At 37.4% G+C, this 26,662-nt stretch overlaps 1 protein-coding gene across 4 annotated transcripts in view; it reads left to right on the top strand.

Annotated features, from left to right (window-relative positions):
• LOC111343220 (Fanconi anemia group A protein) overlaps positions 1-26,081 on the top strand; it is a 29,037-nt gene extending 2,956 nt beyond the window's left edge. Inside the window, exons 3-52 of one of the 4 annotated variants that reach the window (XM_088753528.1) lie at positions 535-589; positions 1,058-1,197; positions 1,406-1,498; positions 2,225-2,301; positions 2,595-2,695; positions 2,836-2,912; positions 3,498-3,595; positions 3,799-3,908; positions 4,671-4,759; positions 5,327-5,392; positions 5,532-5,607; positions 5,707-5,840; positions 6,425-6,535; positions 7,295-7,390; positions 7,502-7,579; positions 8,543-8,631; positions 9,275-9,335; positions 9,529-9,578; positions 9,723-9,799; positions 10,554-10,673; positions 10,873-11,006; positions 11,227-11,312; positions 12,746-12,842; positions 13,454-13,594; positions 14,023-14,096; positions 14,518-14,594; positions 15,120-15,157; positions 15,673-15,742; positions 15,996-16,066; positions 16,670-16,743; positions 17,101-17,229; positions 18,118-18,178; positions 18,862-18,969; positions 19,514-19,596; positions 19,911-20,016; positions 20,166-20,225; positions 20,440-20,480; positions 20,897-20,957; positions 21,369-21,469; positions 22,074-22,172; positions 22,394-22,451; positions 22,590-22,655; positions 23,120-23,155; positions 23,395-23,440; positions 24,043-24,082; positions 24,162-24,215; positions 24,515-24,551; positions 24,962-25,072; positions 25,464-25,556; positions 25,888-26,081. In XM_088753528.1, coding sequence (XP_088609654.1) covers positions 535-589; positions 1,058-1,197; positions 1,406-1,498; positions 2,225-2,301; positions 2,595-2,695; positions 2,836-2,912; positions 3,498-3,595; positions 3,799-3,908; positions 4,671-4,759; positions 5,327-5,392; positions 5,532-5,607; positions 5,707-5,840; positions 6,425-6,535; positions 7,295-7,390; positions 7,502-7,579; positions 8,543-8,631; positions 9,275-9,335; positions 9,529-9,578; positions 9,723-9,799; positions 10,554-10,673; positions 10,873-11,006; positions 11,227-11,312; positions 12,746-12,842; positions 13,454-13,594; positions 14,023-14,096; positions 14,518-14,594; positions 15,120-15,157; positions 15,673-15,742; positions 15,996-16,066; positions 16,670-16,743; positions 17,101-17,229; positions 18,118-18,178; positions 18,862-18,969; positions 19,514-19,596; positions 19,911-20,016; positions 20,166-20,225; positions 20,440-20,480; positions 20,897-20,957; positions 21,369-21,469; positions 22,074-22,172; positions 22,394-22,451; positions 22,590-22,655; positions 23,120-23,155; positions 23,395-23,440; positions 24,043-24,082; positions 24,162-24,215; positions 24,515-24,551; positions 24,962-25,072; positions 25,464-25,556; positions 25,888-25,962 — 4,125 coding nt within the window. In that variant the 3' untranslated portion in view covers positions 25,963-26,081. Of the gene's footprint in view, positions 1-534; positions 590-1,057; positions 1,198-1,405; positions 1,499-2,224; positions 2,302-2,594; positions 2,696-2,835; positions 2,913-3,497; positions 3,596-3,798; positions 3,909-4,670; positions 4,760-5,326; positions 5,393-5,531; positions 5,608-5,706; positions 5,841-6,424; positions 6,536-7,294; positions 7,391-7,501; positions 7,580-8,542; positions 8,632-9,274; positions 9,336-9,528; positions 9,579-9,722; positions 9,800-10,553; positions 10,674-10,872; positions 11,007-11,226; positions 11,313-12,745; positions 12,843-13,453; positions 13,595-14,022; positions 14,097-14,517; positions 14,595-15,119; positions 15,158-15,672; positions 15,743-15,995; positions 16,067-16,669; positions 16,744-17,100; positions 17,230-18,117; positions 18,179-18,861; positions 18,970-19,513; positions 19,597-19,910; positions 20,017-20,165; positions 20,226-20,439; positions 20,481-20,896; positions 20,958-21,368; positions 21,470-22,073; positions 22,173-22,393; positions 22,452-22,589; positions 22,656-23,119; positions 23,156-23,394; positions 23,441-24,042; positions 24,083-24,161; positions 24,216-24,514; positions 24,552-24,961; positions 25,073-25,463; positions 25,557-25,887 lie in introns of those variants that run through there. The other 3 variants (XR_015998794.1, XR_015998795.1, XM_088753530.1) reach the window with 3 other exon arrangements.
• Positions 26,082-26,662: the final 581 nt, after the last annotated feature.

Raw genomic sequence — 26,662 nt, 5'->3', positions numbered from 1 at the left:
TTCACTTTTCAAGGATGGTTTTAAATGTGATTATCTCTTCTCTTTTTTTTTTTTCTATTTGGGATTAATTGTGTGATTCCATTCAGTTTCATCAGTTTGTGGCTAGAGACTGGAACAAAACAGTAAAAAACAGAATTATTTTTTTTATCTGGTCGGGTGCAGATTGGTGAAGTGGCCCTGGATTAGACATCTCCAGGTTTTGGATTTTATGTGGTTGGCATTTGTGATGTTGGAAAAAAAAGCAGATACAAATTAAAATGCAATTTGAAAGAATATCAGTTGTAAATTTAGCGTGAACAGTAATAGATTGAAGCTCTTGAGAACTTAGAATCTTGTTGTTCTTTATTCAGTCAGTAAGTATCACTCAGAGGAAGAAACTTGTGGGATTGAAAAGAAAGATGAATTGTACATTTCAAAATTTCTAATAGTCTTACCGATCAGTTAAGGACAAAATGATTCTGGAAAGCTTCTTTGAATGTCAATTTTATGGCATTTAAAAGCACCTTTTATTTCTGTTTGCACTGTGACTTACAGAGTGAAGATCCATGGGATGAAAATTCAAAGTTTAAACTGTGCTCTTCTTTTAGCGGTGAGTTCATTTTAAATTATGTTAAGAAGTTAACATATTGGATGATAGGGTTGAGGAAAAATCAAATTATACACAGTGTATACCCAGGACTCTCTCCACACTGATGTTAGAGGTTACCTACCAGTATGCCTGATAATCAAATTAATGTGAACTTAGTATATGACTTAGTATTGCTCTCCAGAAACTGCCCTCCAAGATCCTTGCAACGCTCTGTGAGCATCTCCAAACTTGACTTTCGATTCTGGAAAGTTTTGAGGATTGAGAATTATTTACTTACCAGACAATTTTATAGACTTCTTTTACCTTTCACATTTAAAATAAAGGAGAACTCTAGAGGGAAAGCTGAGATGCAGTAAAGTTTATTCAAATAATTATTTCTTTATTTTTCAGATGGTAAAAAGAGAACCTCTAGTACCATGCTCTATTGATTATATTTTTTTGTCTTTCCTTTGTTGTACTTGTTTTTAGTTGAAAGTTGCTTCAATGTGCTAAAATGTCAAGCCTCTAAGGCAGCTTGCCCTTTAGAATTATTGTCTGCAGAAAGGTTGAGTGGAAGGCTTATTGCTGTTTGCAATTCCTCTGAACAACTCTTAACAAAGAAACAACTGGTAAATGAGATAAATTGTTCTGTAAGATAGTAGAATATCATCAGCTATCATGGATAGAAATCTTAAGCTTATAAACTAGTTGTTAAAATAGATCATGCTAGTTGAAGTTAGTAATATGAAGGAAGCCACTGGCTTGCCATAAAATTCCTTATTTTGCCAGATTAATTGTTGTAAGTTTTATTTGTATCACAGTTTCTTATAATTTTAGGAATCCATTATGGCTGTTTTGGAGTTGATAAAGAAGATGTTGTCAGAACAGTGTTTCAACAGAGTGTACTTCACGAAACATTTGACCAACAAGGTGTATATTATCTTAATTCATTGTCAATGGCTATCAATATATAAAAATCATATATTTGAAGTGCAGTCAAAGAAACACGCATGAGAACGATCTTTGCAGTAAGGAGTACTACTTAAGCAGTAGTGAAAAGAAGACCTGAAAAAATAAAAAAATTCGGGCCTGTACGGGATTCAAAACCATGACCTCTGCAATACTGGTGCATTGCTCTACCAACCGAGCTAACAAGACAACTGAGAGCTGGTCATAGTGGTGGTTCGTAATAAACCCGTGAAGTGACGAGTCATTGTATTTACTATTTGGTATGTAATTAACACTGAATGTGTTACAATTTCAAAATAACTTTGGTTCTGATAACTAGATGAAGTACAACAATTATACAATGAATCCAGAGTCTGTTGCAGAGCAAAGCAAGAAATGATCCTTAGCATAAAAAAAATGACAATTGTAATTTTTATTGAATGGACAAACTTTCATTAATTAATCATTTTAATATTTTGCCCCCATCATTCTAAAACAGTGGCTGTAAGTCAACAGCTGTAGGATTTAGAGCTCTCAGTACCCCAACAAATTTGAGGGCTAACATGCTACACAAAAATATTAGCTTCGTTAGACTATTATTGTGGCTTTATAAAGAGGAATTCAAAGTAAGATTGCTGGTGAGACTGAATGATTTGTTTTGAACAGAATAAGCCATTACCTAATGCTAATTAAAATTTCTCATTTCAGGGTCCCACCACTCCATTGGAAGTTGTCTGGATGCTTCATAAAAACTTCATAGTTTCCTTCAACACATATTTAGCATGGTAAGGAGTGAACATTGTAAATGGAAAAAAGCAAATGCCAGGCTTCCATAGCATAGTCAGTAACATGCATCTAATATCATGTAGAAGATCAATTTGGAAACAATTTTCTTTGACAATTAAGAAAACTGCATAGATATTCAGTTATAATTATTAAAAAATGATTAATACAGACAAATTTTATTAAAAGTTCATTTAACTTTGACTTGGGAGAAATAATGATCAAGACTTAACGTTACTGTGATTTAAAAGTTACACTTGTCTGAGAAAAGTCAATGTTTCCTCCACTACTCTAGTTGTTTGAATCACAGCGAGACAGTTGATGCACTCTCTAATGGACTTATAGCACTTTGTTTAAACATAATGGATGTAGAAAAGCAAGAAATTATTTTATCAGGTATGCTCAACTTTTTAAAAGCTGAATGCTAGTCTCCAAGTTAAAAGTATGATTTAGAAGGATTTATTATGCTTGCAGTGTTGAAAATGGATGAAACCTGCTTCTTTTCACTTGACTGTCATTGCTCTTTACCTTGCCAGATCTTTTGGGACGATTGCTTATATTTTCCTTTCCTGAAAGCAAAATAAGAGAAGGATCTAACAGTACCTTAGAAAAGGTAAAAATTAATGATGTTTGTCATAGTGTCACTATGGATGTTGCTGTACCCAGATGCTCTCAGTTTGGTCTGGCTTACTTGAAGTCAGCAGAATTGGTAACTAAATGAATAATAATTTAAAAAAAAAAACCGAAAAGAATTATCAATAAAATTGTTAATGACATTTATTTTTGAAGTAAGTTAAACAAGTTAAAGGTTTTAGATAAAAAATGTTAGTAAACTGAAGGAATTTAGTGTTAAGTAACAGGAGTATATAGTCCACTTCTGATTAAAAAAAATAGCATTTGTAAAATGTTTTAATTTAGATGAAGAATTATGTGTCGTTAGTAGAGAGTTCTCCAATCACCAGTGACTGATGAATACTTAACAAAGTATTTATTTTTTTAAATGTTACACTGATACTTGTTTAAAATATTTGCTAGTAGTTGTTTCACAAATCAGGAAACAATTTGGATGGAAAAACCTCTCTATAGGGACCAACATTTTTCTAAACAATTGCCTTTTTGTATTGACATAACACTTATCCAGAGAATGACACACCGATTTTGAGAACTAATACAAGTCCTGCATGATTTTTTCCCACAGGTTTCACAAGAAATTTTGGATATTGTTGTGGATAGGAGTGATTTTTCAGTTTGCAAGCAAGTTGAAAACATTTCTTCAGAACAAGATAGCTCAAACAGGTGCATGTAAACTGCTGTTGAGGTACATTGTGTACATTGGACACACTGTGTTTCATTTATTTTAAATTTGTACACTTTTCGTGTTAATATATAATAATATTACAGCCACAGTATTGATATCTTATCTCTTAGAATTGTTCAATGATCTGAAACAGTGATCTGGTAATTCATTCTCGTTTATCAATGAAAGATTTTGTTTTTAGGTTTTTTGTCTTTGAGATTATTAGAAAGCTGAATGATGTTCCCTGGACCACTATAAAAAAGTTTTTCTCGAGGCAGCTCTCTAGGTTTTTTACATTGCAAACAGATGTTGGTAAGAAAATATTTACTAGACATGCATGGTAATCACTGAACATCCTATATTAATATAGGAAAAATGCTTGTTACTGTTAACCTTACATCATTTCAGGTGACCCATAGAGATATTGAACTTCTTAGTCATTCCTTATGTTTTTAAGCATTTGTTTCTTGTTTGTTGCCACCAGGCTATCATTAGATATTTCGTGATGAACATATTCCAGAATGATATTAACTTGGTAGCAGCCGTTAGGTCTGTATGGAGATCTTTAAGGAGACTCCATTGTTTTTCGGCAAAGAAACAATTGATGTAAAACTTAATGTGTCTTGACACAGGTATATATAGAAGGATGAAATTTGTAGTATGAGTCCACCAATAGGAGACAAACCTTGTATTTTGTATTTTGTAAGGTGCAAAAAAATTTGCTTAATAGTGACTTAATTGCCTGTTACATGTACCCTATGTGTGTTCTTGGGAAGTCAGGAGTCTTTGAATTTATTTATTTATTTATTTAATCACTTTCACCAGAGTGTGGTGAGGGTCGCACAACAGAGCGAAGCTCCAAATTAAGTGCGCCCTATATCCCACCCATCCCACCCCAGGGGAGGACATCCATCACACAGTAATCTCGTGTGTGGGAAATTAACGTCTCCTACCCCAACCCTGCAGGAGACGGGACCTCCATTTATTCGTCCCTATCCGAGAAGACTAGAATATCTAACCATTTCTTGATGTTATAGAAAGGAGCATTGTACATTTTGATGTTTATTCTTGTAGAGAAAACAGTGCTACATTCTGCCTTTTGTAAACAAAAGAAATTGAAGTTCTCATTATTGGGTGAAGCAATGAAAAGAGTGTTTGAACAAGTAAGCTTTTAACTATAAATTTCAATTGATGACTACACAAGTAGCCTCTTTGCTACTTTGCATCATCACATTTTCATAAACTTTGCAAAAATGAATTGAGAGTGAAAAGCCTTGAAAATGATGGTACCAAAAGGTTTTGACAAACTGATGAGGCGTGGTCAAGGAAGAGGGAAAAATCTACTCAATGATTGATAGAAATGCATCAAGAGACTATTTTGCCAGAATTTGTGGTAATGTTGCAATCTGATTGGCCAATTTGCCGCATCGTGAAGAGTACAGACAAACTGGTTGGATCAGTGTGTCACGATCTTAGTCACGTTCTGAAACTGTATTATTTGACATTGATATTGTGGTAAAAAACAAATTGAAAGTGGTTGAGTGTGGTCTGTACTCTTACCAATAACAATAAAAATTATATGTCATCACAGAGGTCAAAATTTAACCAGTGTGATGACAAAGATTGTTGTTGATAAGAGTACAGACCATGCTAAACCACTGTCGCTACATTGAATGGATGTTAAGATTTGTTTGTCATCATCATCAGTTAATATTTTTTGTTTTCACCAGTTTCTTTTGGTCTTTGATCCAGTGTATGTGATGGAATCACTGAAGAATGCTTTCTTTAAGGACAAGGTATGGGTATGACTTAATATATGAAGTTGTTGTAATCGAGTCAGTATTACATTGCAAAGTTGTTTTTTCTTGTCAATTAACAAACATTTTTTATGCACTCAAACCTGAAATTGAAATTCATTTCTTTGTTATGTTTCAGGTTAATGTAGAAGGAATCCTTGCCTTTCTGTCAGTGTTTGTGGTCCTTGTGAAGGAGGCTGCTGGCATGCTAGAGGGTATAAAGATGACTGTTTGGTTAATTCAAATAATTGCTACAACATAGTGATGCACAGTTGCTTCTGTTATTAACAAATGCTCCTGAACTGTTTTTTAAGGTTATGTCCGTGATTTGGTGAAGGATGCACTGAATAACAATGACAGTTCTACCCTGAGCATTGCATTCTTGGTGATTAGGCAAGTTACACTGCAAGGAGGCCATGTGTCTCAGCCTTATGTTTCTTGGTTCCAAGTGAGTGATCAAAATGCACATAATACAGTTTATTACACGAATTGGGAAGTCAGAGGGCCAATAACTAAAATCAACCAATCAAAATGCTCTATTGCCGGTTAATATTCTCTCAGTATTGGACCGGGCACTGTGTTGAATGGTCCCGAATGATACCACACTTGTGTCCCTTTGAACTTCAGTCGTGTAATAAATCTCTTATTAATGAAGCTTGCTCAGGACCGTACTGGAAGAATATCGGCCCTTGGTCTTTTTTGTACGGACCTCGCTGCGCTCGGTCGGTACTGTCAAGACCTCAGGGCAATAGTCTCCCAGTACAGCCCTCGCGCTTGGTTGATAAGATATAATGTAGCTCATTCAAGTCATAATTATCAGGAGTATGGAAAACAGTTGATAGTAAAACCATTTGAATTGTAAATAGGTACATGAATCTCAAATTTTGGGACAGTCATCAAACTCTAAATCATTTTTTCATATACTGTAGACATTATATGGCTTTAACATGATATTTTATAAACAAAATATTTTGTGCCATACCCAGTACACTAAGTCTTATTTTTTTAAAATGTATATTCTCATGCCCATAGAGTACATTTGGAGATCAAGGAAGCCCAAAATTAAACAACAGAAAAACTGTACAGATATTTGTGAAGTTTTTGTCTGACCTGGTACCATATGAGCCCCCAGAATACTTGAAGGTAAGGGTCAAGAACATATTAAGTGATTTTTACTTTCAGTTGGTGGTATAATTAATGCAAGCTACTGAAAAAGAGAGAAGGTGGCGTACTTGTACACATATGTTGCAGGCTCCAACTGTCATTTTAGCCTTGGAGCTAGCTATTTAAAGAGCAGAAGAAATTTCATTAATTAGGATTTTAAATGGGTTGCAATTATTGCTGTCTTTTTTTTAAAAGTAACAAAGAATTGCTTACTACTTAAGTTGCAACCTTTGGGTTTTCTAGCAGTTATTCATTGTTGTGAGAGGAGTTATGAGCAGTTTTTGTACTTTTATGTGAGCATGTCAGCACCAAAGAGCTACTGGAAAGGGCAGGCATGAAGCCACTGAGTGCGCAAGTGATGTCTCATAGATGGAAAATGATTGGTCATATTCTTAGGAAAGATCGTAATAATGATTGCAATGTTGCTATGAGCTGGGCGCCAGAAGGTAAAAGGAGAAGGGGAAGACTAAAAACTACTTGGAGACATACAGTAGAGAAAGAAAGGCAAGAGGCAGGTTGGAGGTCATGGGAGGAGGTGTGGACAGCAGCAACCAATTGAGAGGAGTGGAAAAGCTCTGTGTAGGCCCTATGTGCCACGAGGCATGAAAAGGATTGATGATGATGATGATGATGTGTGCATTGTCTAATTGATTCTGATCATTACCTCATGAGACAAAGAAGCTTTCTAAAACTCCTTTTGAATGGTAATTTGGTATTTTTACATATTGATAATTTCAGGTTCATATTATCAAAGCTCCTCAAGTACCAGCAAAGCTGCGTGAACTTGTCACTGACTATGTGTCTCTGGCCAAGACCAGACTCATGGACTTAAAGGTACAGATTATAGGCAATGATAATTTTCAAACCTGTCTGCAGAGTCTAATTGAAATTCCAGTTTTTCTAGTATATCTTGCCACATTATTGTAAATTGATTGCTTTTGATAGGAGCCTGTAGAACTACTGGGGATGTATGAGAATAGAACAGAAACACCAGGAACAGAAGTGAAAAGTGAACATACGAAGGTTAAATAATAATAACAATCATTATGATAATTATACTGATGATAATGATGCCAATCTTAATCTGCATTTCCTTCTCTGCTTGTAGTATGTAGGATATTTATGAATCTTATTTAAATGGCATAGCAACCATGCATCTCCTATAATGCAGTGTTAAAGCATTTGAAGTATCTATTAGAGTACCATACCTAACCCATGCCTAACCCATGCATCTCCTATAAAGCAGTGTGAAAGCATGTGAAGTATCTATTAGAGTACCATACCTAACCCATACCTAACCCATGCATCTCCTATAATGCAGTGTCAAAGCATGTGAAGTATCTATTAGAGTACCATACCTAACCCATACCTAACCCATGCATCTCCTATAATGCAGTGTCAAAGCATGTGAAGTATCTATTGGAGTACCATACCAAACCCATACCTAACCCATGCATCTCCTATAATGCAGTGTCAAAGCATGTGAAGTATCTATTAGAGTACCATACCAAACCCATACCTAACCCATGCATCTCCTATAATGCAGTGTCAAAGCATGTGAAGTATCTATTAGAGTACCATACCAAACCCATACCTAACCCATGCATCTCCTATAATGCAGTGTGAAAGCATTTGAAGTATCTATTGGAGTGCCATACCTCTGCAAGTTTGACTCCCATTGCAAGGGCCTGCAATTTCTTTTACTTCAGTCTGAGCCTGTCACAGATTTATGAAACCATCTCTGAAGCCATTGTTTAGTTTAATTACACAACCCAGCTCTACTAGCATTGCGTGACCTGACCAAAATTCATACTAGCTGTAAAGGAGAAAAAAAAACTTTAGTACAAAGCTATTGGGATTAAATGTATTTACCAGTTTGTGAGAGTGGAGGATTTTAACTGTAGTGACGTTATTAAGGGTAAGGTATTTTTTCAAATGTTAAATTGTTAAATGTTAAATTGTTAAATGTTAAATGTCTTTTTACAGCAACTTGAACAAGCTTCCTCAGATGTTGAAAAAGTTATCGAGTCATTTGAGAAGTCTGGGAAAGTACCGAGTTCTGTTATGGAGGCAAGGTAATGTTTTGCTTTTGTCTGAGAAAGCTGCTTCACATTGTTTTTGACTTATGTTTATGGCTTGTAAAACTACTTACCTTAAAGCAAAATATTACTTTTAATATTAGTCTGATGGAAAATCACAAGATAGGAGGAGGTGGCGTGGCCGAGTGATTAGGGTGCTGGACTTGTAATCCGGTGGCCTGGGTTCAAGTCCACCACCCTGCCACTCACTGGATTTGTTCTTGGTTGCTCGTAGTTCAACTCCTTGGTTGTGCTCTGTAAATAGCCCACTAGTCTGCCTCCTGCCGGTGGGGATTTTCAAGCACTTAGTTAGTCTACATTGTGGCTGAAAATTCCCTATGGGGGAGCTTCAATTAACAAATTTATTTATTTATTTAAGAGAGTCATTAATAAATATGGCCAAGGACAAATAACTAAATATTAATTTTATTGGATTACACAAGTAATGGTAAAACCAGTAGCTCTCATTGTGGTTCTCAAAGGATGAAGAAGATTAGTAAGAACGAATCACAAATCATTAACTTGAAACACTCATACCAGATTCTTTAGATACACAAAGCAGGCATGTGCTTTCTGCATAAAACACTAACTGCAGTAGTTTCCTAACACTTGGGAGAAATTTTTTTTTTTGCCTACCTAGCATTTTTAGAAAACCTTATTTCATTGGAAGATTTTTGCCAGCACTGCTAACTCCAAGAAAGGTTTGTAAAGCATTAATGTTCTATTTTGCAAACGGTAAGGGAAATAAAAACTAGACAAATGTAACTGTCATGGGGCTTCAGAGCATTAAAGCTGTATATTTGATGTCTGAAATTCAAATGCAAGCCATTGTTTAGCTATTAGCCCATTGGGCAGATGTGTGTAGAAGCTAGATTTTTCTTTTGTAATTTGTAGCTTCCTGAGGAACCAGATGGAAGAGCTCAGCTCATTGAAGTATTAAGCAGGTAATCATTTAAATAAACACCTCTAGAACAGAAATGTTTCCCTTCTTTTTATTTCCTGTTCTTACAGTTGTTGTTCAGTAATCTTAAGAGCTACAACTATGATTGTATGAACATGTAGTAATTACTTGCCTTTCTTTTAAATAGAGCTGGTAAAATCCCAAAGAATATGCTGAGTGCCTATCAGTCAGCCTGTGAGAAGATCACCATTGAACAGATTGAAGGTATGACGCCCATCGGTGCATTTTTCTTCATGTAATAAGTGTTCACTGGGGGAGGGCAATAATCAGAGGTAATAATTTATAAGGAAAAGCATTGTTTATTGTCTCAAAAGTCTCACAATTGTCTCCCAAACAGTTTCAATGCTTTAAGGAATAACCTCATGTTTTCTGTATCTTTGCCATTTTGATATTAACATCTCCATAAACAGTCCATGTTAATTTGGACATTGGATACAGAGATGATGGGATGATATTTTTTTTGGTTAAGTTCAAACCAGTGTTTGATACCCATGTATCAAGATGTCGCCTAATGGATAGGCTAAAGGAGAGGTTCTACTGTTCTATTGCCTCTGTGATGTTCAGATATCATTATTTTTAGAAGCGATTAGGGTGGGAATTATTAATAGTTCCAGGTCTAATTGTTTCAGCTGTGTCAGTGTGTTATTAGATCTTTACTCCTTTCTTATTTAATATCAGTTTTTATTTTTGTTTAAGTTTGTGAAAGTATGTATGCTGCAAACTCTGTAGATCTCAACTGATTTTTTATGACCAAATAAGGAATCTACGTAAAGTGACAAGTGGCGTAACTTATTGTAACAAATTTTCCTTCAATTTGAATGTGGTTAGCACATCACCAGCCTTTACCAGTTGCATTACTTACAGCTCTCTCGAATCAACTTCGAAAAGGGCCATGTGACTTTTAAGTGATTTTTGTACTGTTCTGATTTTATTTGTGTGGCTGTGTTTTATTTTCCAGTGAGTTCGTCAGAAGACGAAGGAACTTTAAGTGGCATGGAAAAACTTGTGAAATCTTTAGAGAAATTTACCAAGCTCGTCACTGAGTCATTGAAAGGAACCAATGTATCCAGACACTCAGGTGATCTTCTATACCGTAATACAGATGTTTACATAACGATTTTTTGGTAACTATAATTCGCAAAAAGTTAAATTTTAGCTAGTGAGGATCATGTTTTGAAATATTCGGCTTTAGAGGTTTCCTGATTCAGTTTGTCCTCTAGCTGTTTTATACTGTAAAATGTTCTTAAGGCATGTTTCACTCGTTGTTTGTTTTACAGGGGGAATTTCGTCTCAGTTGTCAATCATCTTGGGAACGTTACACTCAATGATTGATTTAAGAAAAGAAACACAGTCACTCAATCAGCTTGTCGAGCTAGATGTCAGCAAATCAGAAGTAACTAGTGCTGATCCGGTTGGTATAAAATTAATATTACAATACAGTCATGTAATCATGTTATCAATGATGTAAAAGTGCTATTTCTCGTAGTTAGTTTTAGTTTTTTGTAGCACTCTGAAATAGTGGAGGTGAAAACCTCGTGAATGGTATCTGTTGCAAAAAGTGAACTTTAATGCACTGGCATTGCAATTTAAAGACTTGTTTATTTTTTTTATGTCTTGGTTTTGCTTTAAAGGTTGTTGATACTTTGCTGGATGCATTTTGCCAAACATGCACTGCTGTAAACATTCACGGATCGGAATCGTTGGATCCATGTAAGAGGTAAACCGTGCGTTGCCCTTAGAGACTGACGTATGATTATTTAAGCAAAGTTAAGCCGTTGTTGAACGAAACCGCGTTTTAAACAATCCCTAATTTACGTATGATGCACGATCCTCGCAGAAGATAGCGCTATTTATGCAATAGCGAAAGTCAGACCTGAAAAAAATCAGGCCTGTACGGGACTCGAACCACTGACCTCTGCGATACTAGTGCAGCGCTCTACCAATTGAGCTAACAAGTCAACTGGGAGCAGGCCGTTAAGTTGGTTCATAGTAAACCCGTGAAAGTGATAAATGAGATAGAATAAATATATGAAGTTCATTAAAAAAAAAAAAAAAAAAAATATATATATATATGAACTTCAGATATTTATTCTATCTCATTTATCACTTTCACGGGTTTACTATGAACCAACTTAACGGCCTTCTCCCAATTGGCATGTTAGCTCAATTGGTAGAGCGCTGCACTAGTATCGCAGAGGTCAGTGGTTCGAGTCCCGTACAGGCCTGATTTTTTTTCAGGTCTGACTTTCGCTATTGCATAAATAGCGCTATCTACTGCGAGGATCGTGCATCATACGTATCTAATACCGCAGTTCAAAATATATGAACTTCATATATTTATTCTATCTCAATCCCTAATTTAGCTGAATCTTTTATCTTAACTTTTATTTTTGTGCACAGTATCAAGAGGGCCGAAAGCTTGACAATAGGGGGACATTTATTTAATTCAATCAACCCTCTCATAGAGAAAACATGAGGCCCACTAATTGCGTAAAGCCGTGGTTTGGCGTAGACTTCGCATAAATAACCGGCCCCGAGAGTCTATGATTTTCCATCACTGCCTTCAGTGATTGGTCTAAACTTAAAGACTCGCGTCGAAGTTTCGACCAATCAGATACAAAATGAATTACTTTGAATTTAGTTCGGTTCCTCTCGTTCAAAAGTGTTACGCATTATTTCTTATCACGGTTACTCTCTTACAAAGTTAAAATCCTTCCCAGTTTACCCACTTTTAGCAAGTTCTTAATAAAGGAAAATTTGAAATTTCACAGAGCAGTTCATTGCTCAGACAAACTGAAAATCTAGTGGAAAAATCAGTCGCGGATTCAGAAATTCCCTGATAACTTAAGCGGATTAATTGACTGAAAACAATTTACGATAGTTGTCGTTTGATACGGTGCTGCTTTATGGCATGTTGCTAGCTCCTATGCCACTCTATACTTTTCTGAAGATATTCGAGTCCCTATGAGGACACAGACCTACGCTTGTAAGAAGACAGATTCTGAAACACCTTTCTCGATTTCATTACAGAGCTCAAAAGTAACCTTCCTTCTTGTTCTATTTACGATTGTAATTGTTTATGTTATATTGCAATTTGGTGTTGTTGTACCTTTGATACTGAATGACAGGTTGCCTTTGGTGTGTATACAGGTATAACTGGGCCTCTCACTTTGTAGCAATGTTTACATCAATAACACCGCTTCACAAAAACCTTTATGGTCAGTTATGGAGGAAATGTTGCCACGAGGTTAGTCAATACTGCTAGATATTGAATAGATAAACTGGTCTGAAATTCCCTTATCATGGGCAGTAGCTAGGTAGTTGGGCTTCGAACGTTCGACGTCTGTTCGGAATTTCGTGCTTCAGAGTATGCCTGACTTTAAAAAAATTATTTCTCATTTCATTACATTGGAAATAGAACTTTGAAGTTTCTTATGGCAGTGAATGACATAAATGCTACTTGAAGTTAAATATTTGCCACTTTTACAATTGAAATAATGGAGCAACTTTCACCTGAGTGTTTATAGTTATTCCGGATGCCATTAGTGTTGCTTTACTTCTTTCTGTGATTGGTCTATTCTTGACCAATCGAATGCATAACTAGAACCAACCACGTATTGGTCACCCGCTTTTTCCCGCTCTTTATGCTGTTTGCCTGTTCTCGCTTTCAGTCGATTTCCTCCTTTAGAAATGTATCCTTTTTTCGGTCGTAAGGTTTGAATGTAGTGGTTCTGGTTTCACGAAACTCAGTGGACAATAATTGTTGCTCTCGTGACTCAGTTGAATGCTATTCTGGATATTTTTGACTTTATCAATTGAAAATGATACTCTCGTGGCTTTCATAATATCCAATCACAGGGTTCGTCGGCAACGATTGAAGAAACACATGGTTTAGCTGTGTTTTTGTCTTATTTGTGTACAAACCAAAAGACTTCACCTCCAGTCCTTCTTCAAGGAGTTACACATTGTGTTGGAAGGAACGCACCCGAGATCACAACGGTTAGCAAGTATTTCTCAATTTTATGCTTCAACCTCAGAACTCATGCGGCATCCACTTTAAACAACAAAAATTTCTTTTCTTCTTGAACTGCGTTGTGCGCAGTTTTGTATCAAAATTGTTTCTAATTCCTTTTCTTTTCCACTTTTTGAAACAGAAGAACTGAAAATCCGTTCGAAAGGCACCCTGGGTAGGGGTTAGAAAAAAATAAAAAACTAGAAGTGAGAGTAACAGTGATCGAAGGAGCGTTTTTGTTTGGATGACAGTTTGTGTGTTGTACAAAGAGGTTCTCCCTGATTTGTGTTGTACCAAATGTGAGGTTTCGTTATTTTAAATATATTTTAAAAGTGAATTAAATTTTATTCGTTTTGTTGTAAAAATGTCTTCTCTCAAATACCACCTTTTCATCTCTTTTTCTTTTGTTCTTTAGATTTGTTCCTGTTTCAATTCGCTCTGTGAACACATTCCAATCTGCACAAGGCGTTGGATGTACTTTTTTCTGAGGTACAGGGAATATAAGCCTCTGCTTTGGTTTAAACACCTTTTAACAGAATAACAATTTGCCTAGTACAGTCTGATCTGAGAGTATCCCAGCAAAGCTCCTCTTTCGGTGGATATCGCCAATGGAGTTCGAGGCATAAAGCCTGCGTAGCTATCGGTTTTACGTACACTTAAAAAACGATGAAAGGCCTCGCTGCGAGTGGAAAAAACCGTCCTAAAACTCTCGCGGGTTCGCCACTCGTTTCCATGGCTCCGCCGCTTAAATCCTCAAGGCGCATAAAAGAAACCCTCGGTTTTCAAAAAATCTTAAACAGGAAAAAATTTCTGTTTGAAGACGGATGACAATGGCAAAACAAAATAGCACCATCTTATGCCTTTTCTGCGACGCTTCTCAACTTAAGAAATGATGTATTTTATTTATTAGATTTTCATGCTCTTATGTGCAGCATACTTTGGAAGTTTTCACCTCGAATACGACAGAATTAGACGGTAACACTGGAGGTAGGGAGTTCACTCTCTCTATGAGATTACAAGAATTTTTGTGTCAGTCGTTATAAAAAGGGTAGCAGTTTCTGTAGCCTTAGTGACGAGGAAAACGGCCTTCAAATCAGATGTAAGTTTTGAAATAGTTGACCTGGACAAAGAGGGCAAGAATATACTGAGAATGCTCGCGAGGATGTTTTACGATGAGAAAAATTCGCGAAACTCATGCTAAATGTTTTCTAGAAGCGCAAATCGCATTTTACTTCCTGTGATTTATATATCCATGAAAGGCAACGTTTTACTACCGTTTGGAGTCAGGCAAGAATCCCTTTTCCCTTTCACCCTTAGAATTTAAATATACATTCTCTGCACTCCTGTGAGTAAAATGAATGAAGAAGCGAAACGACGCTGAAAACTTTATTTAATTATTCCTCTTGAAGTTTTATTCCCCCTTAATCACGTTCGTAGTTAAGAGGCTGAATTTTTTAAAATCCTTCAAGATAGCTTTCTTCTCATTTTTAATCACATGCCGTTCGTTTGTAGAATCTACTGGCTACCTGTCTGTGGTCATGCTGCAAAAGGTAATACTAAACTAAGAGCCTTCAGTTCTCAATTGAGGGTCGAAAGTGATCTGGAATTGCATAAGCTTTGCCTTTCTTTGCTATGTAACTGGACGAGAACACTCGTGTCATCGTGAGCTTAACCAATCAGATTCAAAAGCGTGACCTAGTCATCCTTGTTTTCCCGCGCTTGAGGCAGCAGTATACAATGTTTCTAAATTGAGTTCCCTGTAATACTTGTCACAAATTCTATTCTAGTCATTAGTAGTTGTGATTACCCTGGTTTTTGCGTCACAATCCTCTTTTGAAAAGCGCCTTCTTACCTTTTCCATTGTTATTTTTTTGTTTCTGGAATTGTAAAGATTTTAAAGGAACCTCCCATGATTAAGGAATGTGGTACAACCCAATGAAGACCACGACGTCATCTACCCTGGGAGTTGAAACTGTAGTTAAAAAAGTTACTGCTAACTAAGTGACACAGACTGTTTGGAGAATGTTGCCTCTTGTTGTAAACTTAGACCTTCTGTTTCTACTAGATGTTCTACCTTTTTCATCGCCTCAATGTACAAGGACAGACGCCTTTCTTTAAACCAACACTTGATTTAGGTGAGCTGAATATACATCTGTAGAACTTGATACAAAACTTAATTAATTTCTTAAACAAAGTACAGTACTTTGTTAAAGCAAATGTAATTCAGATTGCTATAATTTTGAACATTTTATATGACAAAGTTAATTTCTCTGCTATTTAAAGAACAAATAGTCTAACATCACCTCGATGGTTTATTTAGTGAATTGCAGGATTTATAAATGTAAAAAATTCCTTCATTTGATCGTTGTTCCATTTTTTTGTTTTCAGATCTTTTATCTATTGTGAAGAACCTGTGCTCATTACAAAAGTTTCAGGAAGTGCGTAAAAAAGGAGGAGAGGTATCGATGCGCGTATTACAAGATGAGCATGTATTACACGCTTTCTCATGGTGTAAATGCTGAATTATTATAAACGGCAAACGAAAAAAAAACTCAATTTTGGACACAATTCTGGACAATATAGGTGTGTAGTATAAATCAAATCATTCTTCTTCAAAGGGTGAGTGCAACCACTTCCCGGAAAGGCCTGACATAATATCTGTAGGTTGTGATCATACTCCGCAGAAGCCTCTTCATGTAAGACGCATTTGACCAGTGGTTACTTAGCTGGACTCCGGATCGAGGGGCTTGGGTTCGAGTCCAGGCTGGATCATCGTGTTGTGTTCTTGGGAAAGACACAAACCTGACAAGAATTCTGGGGTGGGTGAAGGGGGGGGGGGGGGGGAGAAGCTGTGATTGATCAGCATCTCAACCAGGGAGGGAATTTGCTTTATGCAACAGAGAGTTGAGCCTCAAGAAGTAACATGTCTCGATTTATTATTTGTAACTGTTGGATGGCAATGCATTAAAAAGTATTTCGATCTTTATTAGCATATCCGGTACGTGTCAAACTTTGACAACTTACTTCTAGTGAGCTGTATATTGCAACCCTTTTTTCCTTAGTTGTGTTTTTCTAAGTGGTGTATGTTGGAACTCAGCATCTCTGCCAGGGATGATTTTCTTCCTGAAAGTGACAGGTGATTTGAATTGAGAACGAAATTCGATTTAATTTAATTATTGTGACTGCTGTTTGCTTGTAGTTAGTTTGGTTTTGAAAGACTTGTTGTTATTGTTGTTACAATCACAAATAAACCATCATAATATATATTATGATATTGGGCGAGCTGTATCGAGAGAGAAGTAACGTCAAGGACGTGCGAGTGGAACTTTAATTTCATTCTTCTTGAACCCAGCTTAAGTTAGGGCACCAAACTCGTTTACAGATTGTGCTGAGCTGTGCTTTCTCTTTGGACCTCTTAGTGATATGTCTTTAAAACTAAGTCTAACTAAAGATGATCGTCATTCTGTTTGGCTTTCTTTCTCATATTTGATAGGTGCATTTACCACCAGTATAGAGTACTGGACCACTTTCTTCCCCAGGGATCCCTGCACGGTGGCTGTGATGGCTGTGCAAGGAAAGCGTGTTCCGTTATTTTTCATGCTCTGCTCGACTCTGAACGCAGGTGATTCACAGTATACTTTAATTTAGACGTCTGGGAGAAAAAGTAGAGAAAAAAATATCCGACATTCGGGTGAATTCATCCCAAAGGGTTAACAAGGAAAGCAGAGGAGTCCAATAGGACTATATTTGTTTTGTTTTGTTTGTTTTGTTTTAACGACTTTACCGGGTGTGACTAGACCCGGAAGGGTTAGTGCGAGCGGAACACAAGGTCCATGCGAGGCACCACCCCTCCCCCCCAATTCACCCTGGATAGATACAGCACAAAGATAGACCACAACACCGGGCACTACGTGCCCTACTCTTTTCGAGGAGTGTGTGGGTTCTTTAACGTCCCACAAATTAAAATCACATTTAAGGGCTTGTGAGACGGGACCTCTATTTATCGTCCCTATCCGAGAAGACTAGAAAGTCTAACCGTTTGCAGATATTATTACAAAGGCAGCACTTTCTACTCAGTTATTTCCAATTGTGTTCACTCGAAAAGTGCAGCGCAACTGCATCTTGTTAATTGACGCCTAAGACAGGCAATTATGACACGAGTTGAAATCATATCCGCTATGTTGCTTTAATGGTCGGCAAGAGAACCTTTTCGTAGGAGGCACAAAGTGCTAAGAGCGAAGGAAGACTTTTTTCTACTTATTATAATACAACAACTACTTTATCTAGCCGTCTACACCTGTTGTGAAACATCTGTCAAGATGTCGCACGAATCTGAAACGTGACATCCGTGTTTACATACACTCATCTAAACGCTCCTATCAAATCAGTGCGTGCGTGCGTGCGTGCGCTGTACCAATTCCTCTATAGTTCTCGGTGTCGCCTTCATACAAATATTCTCCGGACTTTGCTGGAATGATATTGCTTAGAGACATCTCTTTTAACTCCTTAGGTTTACACAACAACAAAATGATGTTGACATCAGTCGAAAAGACATGATTCATTTACTACAGGTGATTTACGTTGTTTGCCTAACCTTAGACTGGCAAGCTTTAATATTTAAGGCTGAGACAATTGTCTTTGTCTAAGCTATTCTCACTAGTTGTGGTACCTAACAGTTTCCACGCCGAACTCTGGGGATAGAGGGTCGGGTTTAATTTGTTATCGCTGTATTTGTTTTACGTTATGGTGGGTACCATAATCATTCCTTGGTGAGGACCAGTGGTAGCCCAAGTTCGGAACAGCCAGAAGCACATAACCTAGAAAAAGGGATATGCTTCTGTTGCAGCTGAAGTAAAGAGATTTTGTTACCACGGATTAGTGGAAATATAGGGGTTTATGTTTAAAACGGTTGCATTGAGGAACCAAAAACTTTACTGGCATTTAACTTAAAGGAAGATAGATGACCCAGTATCAGTCGAAAGTTTCTTTTGAGTTCGGTGTGATTCTGAAGTCAATTTATCACAATTAAGCCGGTTGTTTGGTCGTCGTTGATGAGTTGGATTAAAGTGAAATTAGATTTCTGTTTCGTACTACCGTATTTGGAAGATTTCCTTTCTCGCGGCGCAAAGAGGATAATGTTTTCCTCCTGTAACAGTTTTCATTTCGGCCGTCATTTAGGATTCATTCAATCTATCTTTAGAATTTGTAGGATTTACACGTGACTAAGACACATGAATTCATTCGTTCCCGGTAGGAACTCGTACCAATGCTGTCCCAGCACTCAAATGACAACACTTTACATCAGTCAGAGAAGTGGCCCAGATCTTGGCTGCTCGAACAGTTCAACTCCAGTCTGGAAGAGGTAAATAAGTTAAAGGTTTAAGGTCAGAACTAAGACCTTGAAAGCTTTTCTTCCGATAAGACCCCACCACACGTTGTATGAAAGCATCTTTTCAAAGAGTTTTGAAATCGGAGGAGACACTCTCCGAAGCCAAATTTTAGTTTGCTTTAAAGCTTCATTATGGCTTCTACATTATGAACAATTTCACTTAATTTTTTCTTATTAGCTATTTTTAATCCATGGCAATCTCCTCCATCCTTAGCTATCCTAGGTCCATACATTACGTCTGGTCTACAAATAACTTTTTTACGAGGCAGGTCACAGACAAGTCTCAGACATGACAAGCTAGGATGACTGCTAGGATCAACCTAGATCATGCTAGATCGCCGTGGTTCGAGTCGTCGTGGGGTCTCAGTTCTATTTTTTTTTTTCTTCCCTGCTGACAGTTTTTATCTCTTATTTAATTAAAGTTTTTGCCCAATCTTGCTTTTCTGTAATATTTCTAGGATTACGAAGAGAACATCAAACCATAAATTGCTAACATATCAATGAATTTTCCTTACAGATTCAATCCATTGCTAAGAACCAAAATGAAAAACCAGACAGCAACGACCTTCTTCAGGCTGCTGTAGTGATGTCATTTGTAAAGTAAGAACCACTCAAAATGTATTGCACTAAGATATTTTCGGGGTCAGAGAAAGTTTTGATTGGAGTCAGTGCCAAACGTAAAGTAATCTGCGATTATATTCGTTCGTGCTGCTTCTCCGCGTTCATTACGCGCCCTTCCTTCTAAACCAGTCAAGTCAGAATACTAAACCAAGAGTGGTTTTTTCCCTCACATGACTTATTTAACCTTGAATTGAAAGACCATTGTAGTAACGTATTTTCAAGTTTTGGAACACTCAATCTAAATGCAGTCTATGGCCTATGAAATGATCTTTCTTTCGTTTGATTGATTTCAGACTTGCCATGCATCTTCCTCCGTTTCTTTTGTTCGCTGATCAGATGGATTCCAGTCTTGACACTCAGTCAATTACGCACGTGATTGACTTCGTTAACGCGTATCTGGTGGGTGGCAGCTTGTAATGCTGGCTTACAATCGGTGATTGAACGCTCGCCTTCCCATTAAGACACCTGCACTGCAGACAAGGTGGACTCAGATAAAGACTGTTTTATTCTTTCTGTCTCATTTTTTTTCTCTTTCCTTTCTATTTCAGAGACCTTTCATAAGTGGTAATTGCAGTCTTCCATTTGATGTTACACTGTACATTTTCAAGGTAACTGGGTCAAACTATTTTTTTTTTTTAGAAAATGTTCGAGATAATATGACAGCCCCTCCCCTCCCCTCCCCTCAACAACAACAACAACAACAACAACAACAATAACGACGACGACAACGACGACAACAAACAAATTCTGTAATCTCCTTGGAATCACAGAAAGGTGAATGAGTGTTGAACGATGTATTTATTTTTTTTTTTTTTGTCCAAGGCTTGGCTTTCTTACGCCAGAAGACCATTCCACCACTCACGGTATGATGAAAATTCTGTTGATTGTGTTTTATTTTACTCCTGAGGACAACAAACCTTATTCACAGCAATTGCTTCTTACAATCTGAGAGACTCAATAACGTAGTTGTCAAGGGATTGGAAAGGATGGGGTGGACTTCTAATCGAAATTTCCGTAGATGGAAAGTTGCGTTGTGTTCTTGGGAGACACACTTTCCTCCCTCGGCGCCTCTCTAGGAGTAGAAACGGATACCTATGAACTGGCAGGGAAACCTAAAAAAATATGTGCGATGACGGGTAATGGACCAGACTCCAATCCAGAGGGGAGGAGCAATACACCCAGTCTGTAAATTTTTTCAAAATCGGAATAGGCCCAACAGAATGAATAGTCGGCTCGTGTACAGCATTTTCTTTGCCTTAATTATTTTTTTTTTTAACAGAAATTCTCAGCTTCTGTCGAGGTTCATGGCTGATTGTCCCTTGTTCTTTGCTTCTACCCTGGTGAGTTTTTACAGTGCACTGTCTTCAAAATTCCAAGCTCTGAGTCGTTGACAGAAAACAATTAACAGTAAAAGAGAAACAGAGAAAAAGGACATAGCATTTAGTCGCCTTGCGTTTGGCCGATAACTCTCGAGGCTTCTTTTTTCGTTGTCCCAACCTCAAAACAACTGAAATTAACTCTTGATAATTTCCGTTACTCCCTCTCATTATAATTTAGGGTTGCACTCTTCCTTTTCTTATTTATTAGAGCCACTACTGTTGAGAAAATAAACTAAACTCACTCAGCCGATAAAATTGGCCTGACTTGTCCGTTTGTGTGCAAAATTACGTTGACTTGTCATTCCAAAGTTGTGATAGTATTCGCTGATTTTAAATCGTCACGGCTAATTGAGTATTTTGTTTTCCTGTTAGTATTACTGGAAACAGCTCAGACCTTTGGCCATAATCCAAGTGGATGTCACTACTCATGAGGCACTAAGCCGGGCTGAGTTACTCTTGAACTGGAGAAACAGGTGTGTGTTTGATGTTTCTGGCGTTTATAGAGTGCACCCTCCAAGCTTGGTATTAAGACAAGACCTCCGCTTGTGAAGAAGTGACACTTCAATGAAATAAAAATGTGGAGTTGTTACAACGTTTAGTTTCTGTGCTCCCAGGGAAGCTGTTAGGTACTGAACTCGAGCACAGGCCAAAAAATAGAGATGAATTACTTCAGTGGGCGAATGAAAAAAATGTGATTCAGTGGGGAAAAAAAAAGAGATTTTAACCATTCTTAACGAGCGTCAGACGTAGCGAAAAAATCTGACGGCCCAGTATCTCTCCCCCCCCCCTCCCTCCTCCGAGGATTCGAACCTTGGAGCATCCGATTCCTCGGGTGATGTTTTATCACTCCCCTCCGGAGAACTTGTTGGTCGTGCACTGAGCTCACATGTGGTACGCGTCCTGTATTCTGTTACATCAATCGTCGATTACTATGTGAGCACTGATATTTTTTCGATCAAGACAAAAGGTTACACACCTTGAATGGACGTCTACCGAAAGAGAGATTCTCGTGTAACAATGTTTGTGTAGGCCGAATGTCGCACTAGCTTATGATTACATTTAATTATTCTTGCTCAGAGTCGAAAACTCCCAACCTGTTTCCTTGGGAGACCTAGAACGTGTGGACGTGAACTTGGTGGTATCGTTTATCGCCGTAAATCTTCATACTTTGAACAGGTAGGATAATCTTTCGTTCCTAACCAGGTAATTGATACAGTAATGTAATCCAGAATTGCATGGGTTTTGCTTCATTTCGCCTTGTTAGTGGTCCGTGAAAACCCGTCGTGCGTATGAACCAATCCTTTTCCTAAGCTTGAGACAGTTTGTAGACGACCTAGTCGGTTTTGCTTTATGAAACATTGGCTACTTTTGAGCTATTATTCTATCTTTTGTGTTAGTCAAGTGATGAAGATCATCCTTCGAGAAAGTAAACGTCCAACAGAGTTTACACAGAAGGTGAGCGCTTAAAATGTTCAACTTCTCATCTTCAAGAACATTCTAACGATATGTGCATTAAAAACGTTCCTAGTGACATTTCATAACGTGACGAACATTTATAGGATAAAGTTTATTCACTTTCTCGAAATTTTGTAGGTCGCTGTGTGTTTATTCGACTGCATCATGGCAGACTTTTCACGGATAATTCTTCATGGCGATGAGGTTTGTATTTAATTGTTGTATTCGTTTTTTTGTCATAACATACCCTTTCTTTTCTCTAGATTGTTTAATCGACAATTTATACACCATACCTAGGTCTCAGACATACAGTTCTGTGTTCGGATACTATCCGCGATGACAGTGAGACAGTTTTCTGCTCGGAGTTTTTTTTAAGGGTCGACTTTCAATTAAGTTGGAAGATGCCCGAGTTTAAAAACAAGTGTTCCAGAGCAAACATTGGTGCAATTGCAAATAAATTGCACTGCTGAGAGCCAATCAGATGGTTAAGATCTTAATTGATTTCAAAATGGTCGTAATAACAGAGAAGAAATGAACATGCTCACTGAGAATGTCTGGTGTAGAAAACATGCGTAACTTATTGGGGCAATCAATTGAAATTATATTGTTACATGTATTGTTAATGTAAATGTAATATGTGTGTAATTTTTATGGCCTTATTGTTACAGATCTGTAAAAACGAAGCTCTGAGAGACTCTGCTTGGGTAAGGTTGCATTATTTAGAAGTGTTAGCATACCAAATTACACTCAGTTATAGAAAATAGCAATTTGTCAGCTGGATCATAGGCTGTGCCCCTCGTACAACCAAGGCTAGAACCAAGGACTACCGCAAAAAATCCTAAATCCTGGGGCGTGATTTTTTGTGGGAAACTCAGAATCTTCTCTTTCATCTTTCCCTAATGTCTATGTTCTAAAGCCAATTTGGAATTTTATCTTATTGTAGAAACTATTCACTTTTTTCCCAAAGACGCTATTGGTGTTCAGAATCGGTAAGTCGGAATCACCAATTTGGAAACTAATTTAAAGTCAACAAACTAAAATACTTCACGAGTTAATACCGACCCGTCTAACAATACAACAGGATTTTTACTTGTGACCACGCCATTCGGTGCGATGTTATATAACCCTTTACTCTCTTGCCATACTTACCTTATTTTTTTATCTGAGAATTCGATTATAAATCAAACAGCATCCTTTAGTTGCATGTAATATTTTTCTTACTTCTCATTACCTTCTTGCTAGAAATGTGTTGATTTTGTAAGGAGAAATGCATTTTTGGTCACTCTTGGGAGTGAAGGGTAAGCAACTAACCTAGGAAGCTACTAGCAATCGGAGCAATCAGCAGAGCTGACTCATATGTTACTGTGAAGGAAATAAAGTGAATTTATGTCTGTGAGAGAGTTCATATACACTCTGGAAATTGAATGAAATAATCAAATATTGATCCCACCGGTGTGTTTAACGGTTTCTCCGAGCAGTTGCCTAAATTGTTAATCGTCCCCTATAGAAAGCCGGGAGGTTCATGGATAATTTGGGATTGTTAACCACAACGCTTTTTTCCTTCTTAACGGTATCCATTTTGTTGTTGTAGGTGAAAGCGGCGAATTCAGAGAAGCACTTGTTTCTCTAAGGTATGCTGCTCATTGTCTGAAAAAAATTTAATGAACTTTTTCTTGGAATTGGATAATTTATATGTCTTAATGTTTACAGATCTCTGGTTCTCAACGAACAAATGATCAGGCTTTACCCAGCTGTGTTTTTCAGGTTTGTGCTTTGTTGTTTAAACGTGGTATGGTGTGCGCTGTCTATGTAGTAGTATGTAGTAACAGACTTTGTATGAAGTGGAATTGTAGGTGGAGCGAGGGGACTGGGATCATTTAATAATGATCGCGACAATGTTTGAAGACGTAACTGGACGAAATGAATGGAAATTGATAAGTGTGTAGGTTGCGGTGCATGTGGCATGACAAAGTCCTCTTCTCTTTTTTAATATATTGGTGATCTGTTAAAGAGCATAGTTTTTGGAGTTCATCTCTGTTACATTTTATCGCTTTGTTTCACAGCTTTTTTGCAAGCTTTCCTAATGAAGCATTACAGGAGGTAATTTACACGTATTCTTCTATACAATACTAATAGCGTTTCAATGTTATCCAATTGTTGAGCACCACAGCATTCCCAAACTGCTCTGTACCTGTGTAGTAGTAGAAATTCCTCAAGGCCGCCATTTTCGTCTCTAAGAGGCCAGGCGAGGGAGACTGGAAACCTGCACAGTAAATGAGCCATCTCCTATAACCTTCACAGTAAAATAATAATAATAAAAAAATCACGAAGAAGGAAATTATTCCAAGATGCATCTAAATAACATTATTAAAAACTGGATCATTAGATAATGCAATTGGATATAAGATGATTATAGCCAACGAGGCGCTACGCGCCTCGTTGGCTATCTATCATCTCATATCCAACAAGCGCGAGTGGAATAATTATTAATTATTATCGTATGTGTGTAGGCAACAAGGATCAGCGGTTTTGTGACAGTCGCACTGTGTATGTACAACTCGTTCGTCTCTCTTCGGAAAGAGTGTCTGAACGGCGTGTTAAATATGGCTGCTGACTTCTCGGTGAGTGAGGCTACTTTGCTAAGATCAGCTAATATTTCATCCGGTATATTGCTTCCTGCTTTTAGTTCGAAACATACTCGATTAACTTGCTGTCAGTGCCGCAGATTTTAAGAACAATGTGGCGCTTATTCGTGACGACATAATGTCTATTAAAAGAGCACTTGTGGAAGACCGCCGCAGTCTTTGATAATATTTCGCTATTCTTTGGTCTTTTGTTCATACAAGAGTTACGTTAAGTAAATGCAACAAAACAAAAACTAATTGATGAGAGTCGTGTCGTTTCCCGGGTAAATACGGTAGGGGTAAATTCCCTAGGCTTGCTATTATGGATTGCATTTACGGAACGACGGTGAAGTTAACGTTGACACATTCCATCTGTTTCTTTGTCCAGCCTCTTCACTTGGATTTCTGCCGTCGAGTTACTAACTTTGTCCGCGACTGTGTGTTATCTTCACCAGTGGATCATTTGAGAAGCTTATCAAAGGTTAATTTTGTTAATAAGCTAAAATAAGTTTAGGATTTGTAAGTAAAAATCAGCAAGGAATGTATACGTATTGATTGGCATGTCTCTCTTCGGTTCTAAGTTACATCTGACAACATTATTTGGTAGACATGGGAATAAGACATTTGCCTTAGGTTTAATTTAAGCACGTGCCTCCAGGTTAGAGGGGCGGGGTTCGCGAAAAGGTTGGCTATAATGGCTCGCATTCAAAGAGTTACCTTTCTATTATTGCTTTTGTTTCTGATATTCTTGGATTTTTGTATGTCCTCGGCCGCTTATAAATTTAGGCTAACCTCTATTTTTGCTTTTGTAGGAAGTAATTTCTTCTTGTACAGCAGAGTTACGACAATTTTTGCAAAGTCAGCTTGTGAAACGACAAGGAAGATAGCAAGAATATATACTAAAATGAAGAAATTTCTGTAAATTATAAACTGGATAGCATTGTGTGCAGCTACATTATTTAAAATGTGAATGAAAAAAGGAAAAATTAAAAATATGTTTGATGGATGAATGACTCATTAAAAGTGATGAGAGACAACAAATCAAAAAAGCAGAAGAGGCGAGTTGTTTTAGAAATTATTTTTAAGCTCCAGGCTCTTTCTAACCATTGCAAAATTGAATTCTGGGATACTGGTCGCCCATAGATCAAACTCCCTCAGACGAACTCCGTTCCTCAACACTACGTGCTATAGGGCTTACTGTTCCATCTCCGATAGTGCCCATGATGAAACCTCGTTTACTAAAATACATTCAACAAATTATTGGGAGCGCCACACGTTTTTTTTTCTGCGCGATTGCGTCAGAATACCTCTCAATCTCAATAGATTAGTTTATTGCTTTTATTCTTATTTTTTGTGGGGGGGAGGGGAGGGTACGGCTACATGTAGGTTATCGTCTGTCCCTATTGTAACTTGAATTAAATTTGAATCAATGGCTATCGTTTTGGATGTAAGGTCTGAAAATTGTGGAATATTATTTGGAGAATATTACCGGATATTACCCAGTTTTAGCTGAACATATCTGATTACCTGACGTATTAAGATCAGTTGGATGAAAACCTGGATTAAACGACCCATCAGTACGCTAGG

Source organism: Stylophora pistillata, chromosome 3 (assembly GCF_964205215.1).
Source record: "Stylophora pistillata chromosome 3, jaStyPist1.2, whole genome shotgun sequence".
In the NCBI taxonomy this organism is placed as follows: domain Eukaryota; kingdom Metazoa; phylum Cnidaria; class Anthozoa; order Scleractinia; family Pocilloporidae; genus Stylophora; species Stylophora pistillata.
Note: the sequence above shows the minus strand (reverse complement) of the source record. Positions and strands in the feature narration are given on the sequence as shown.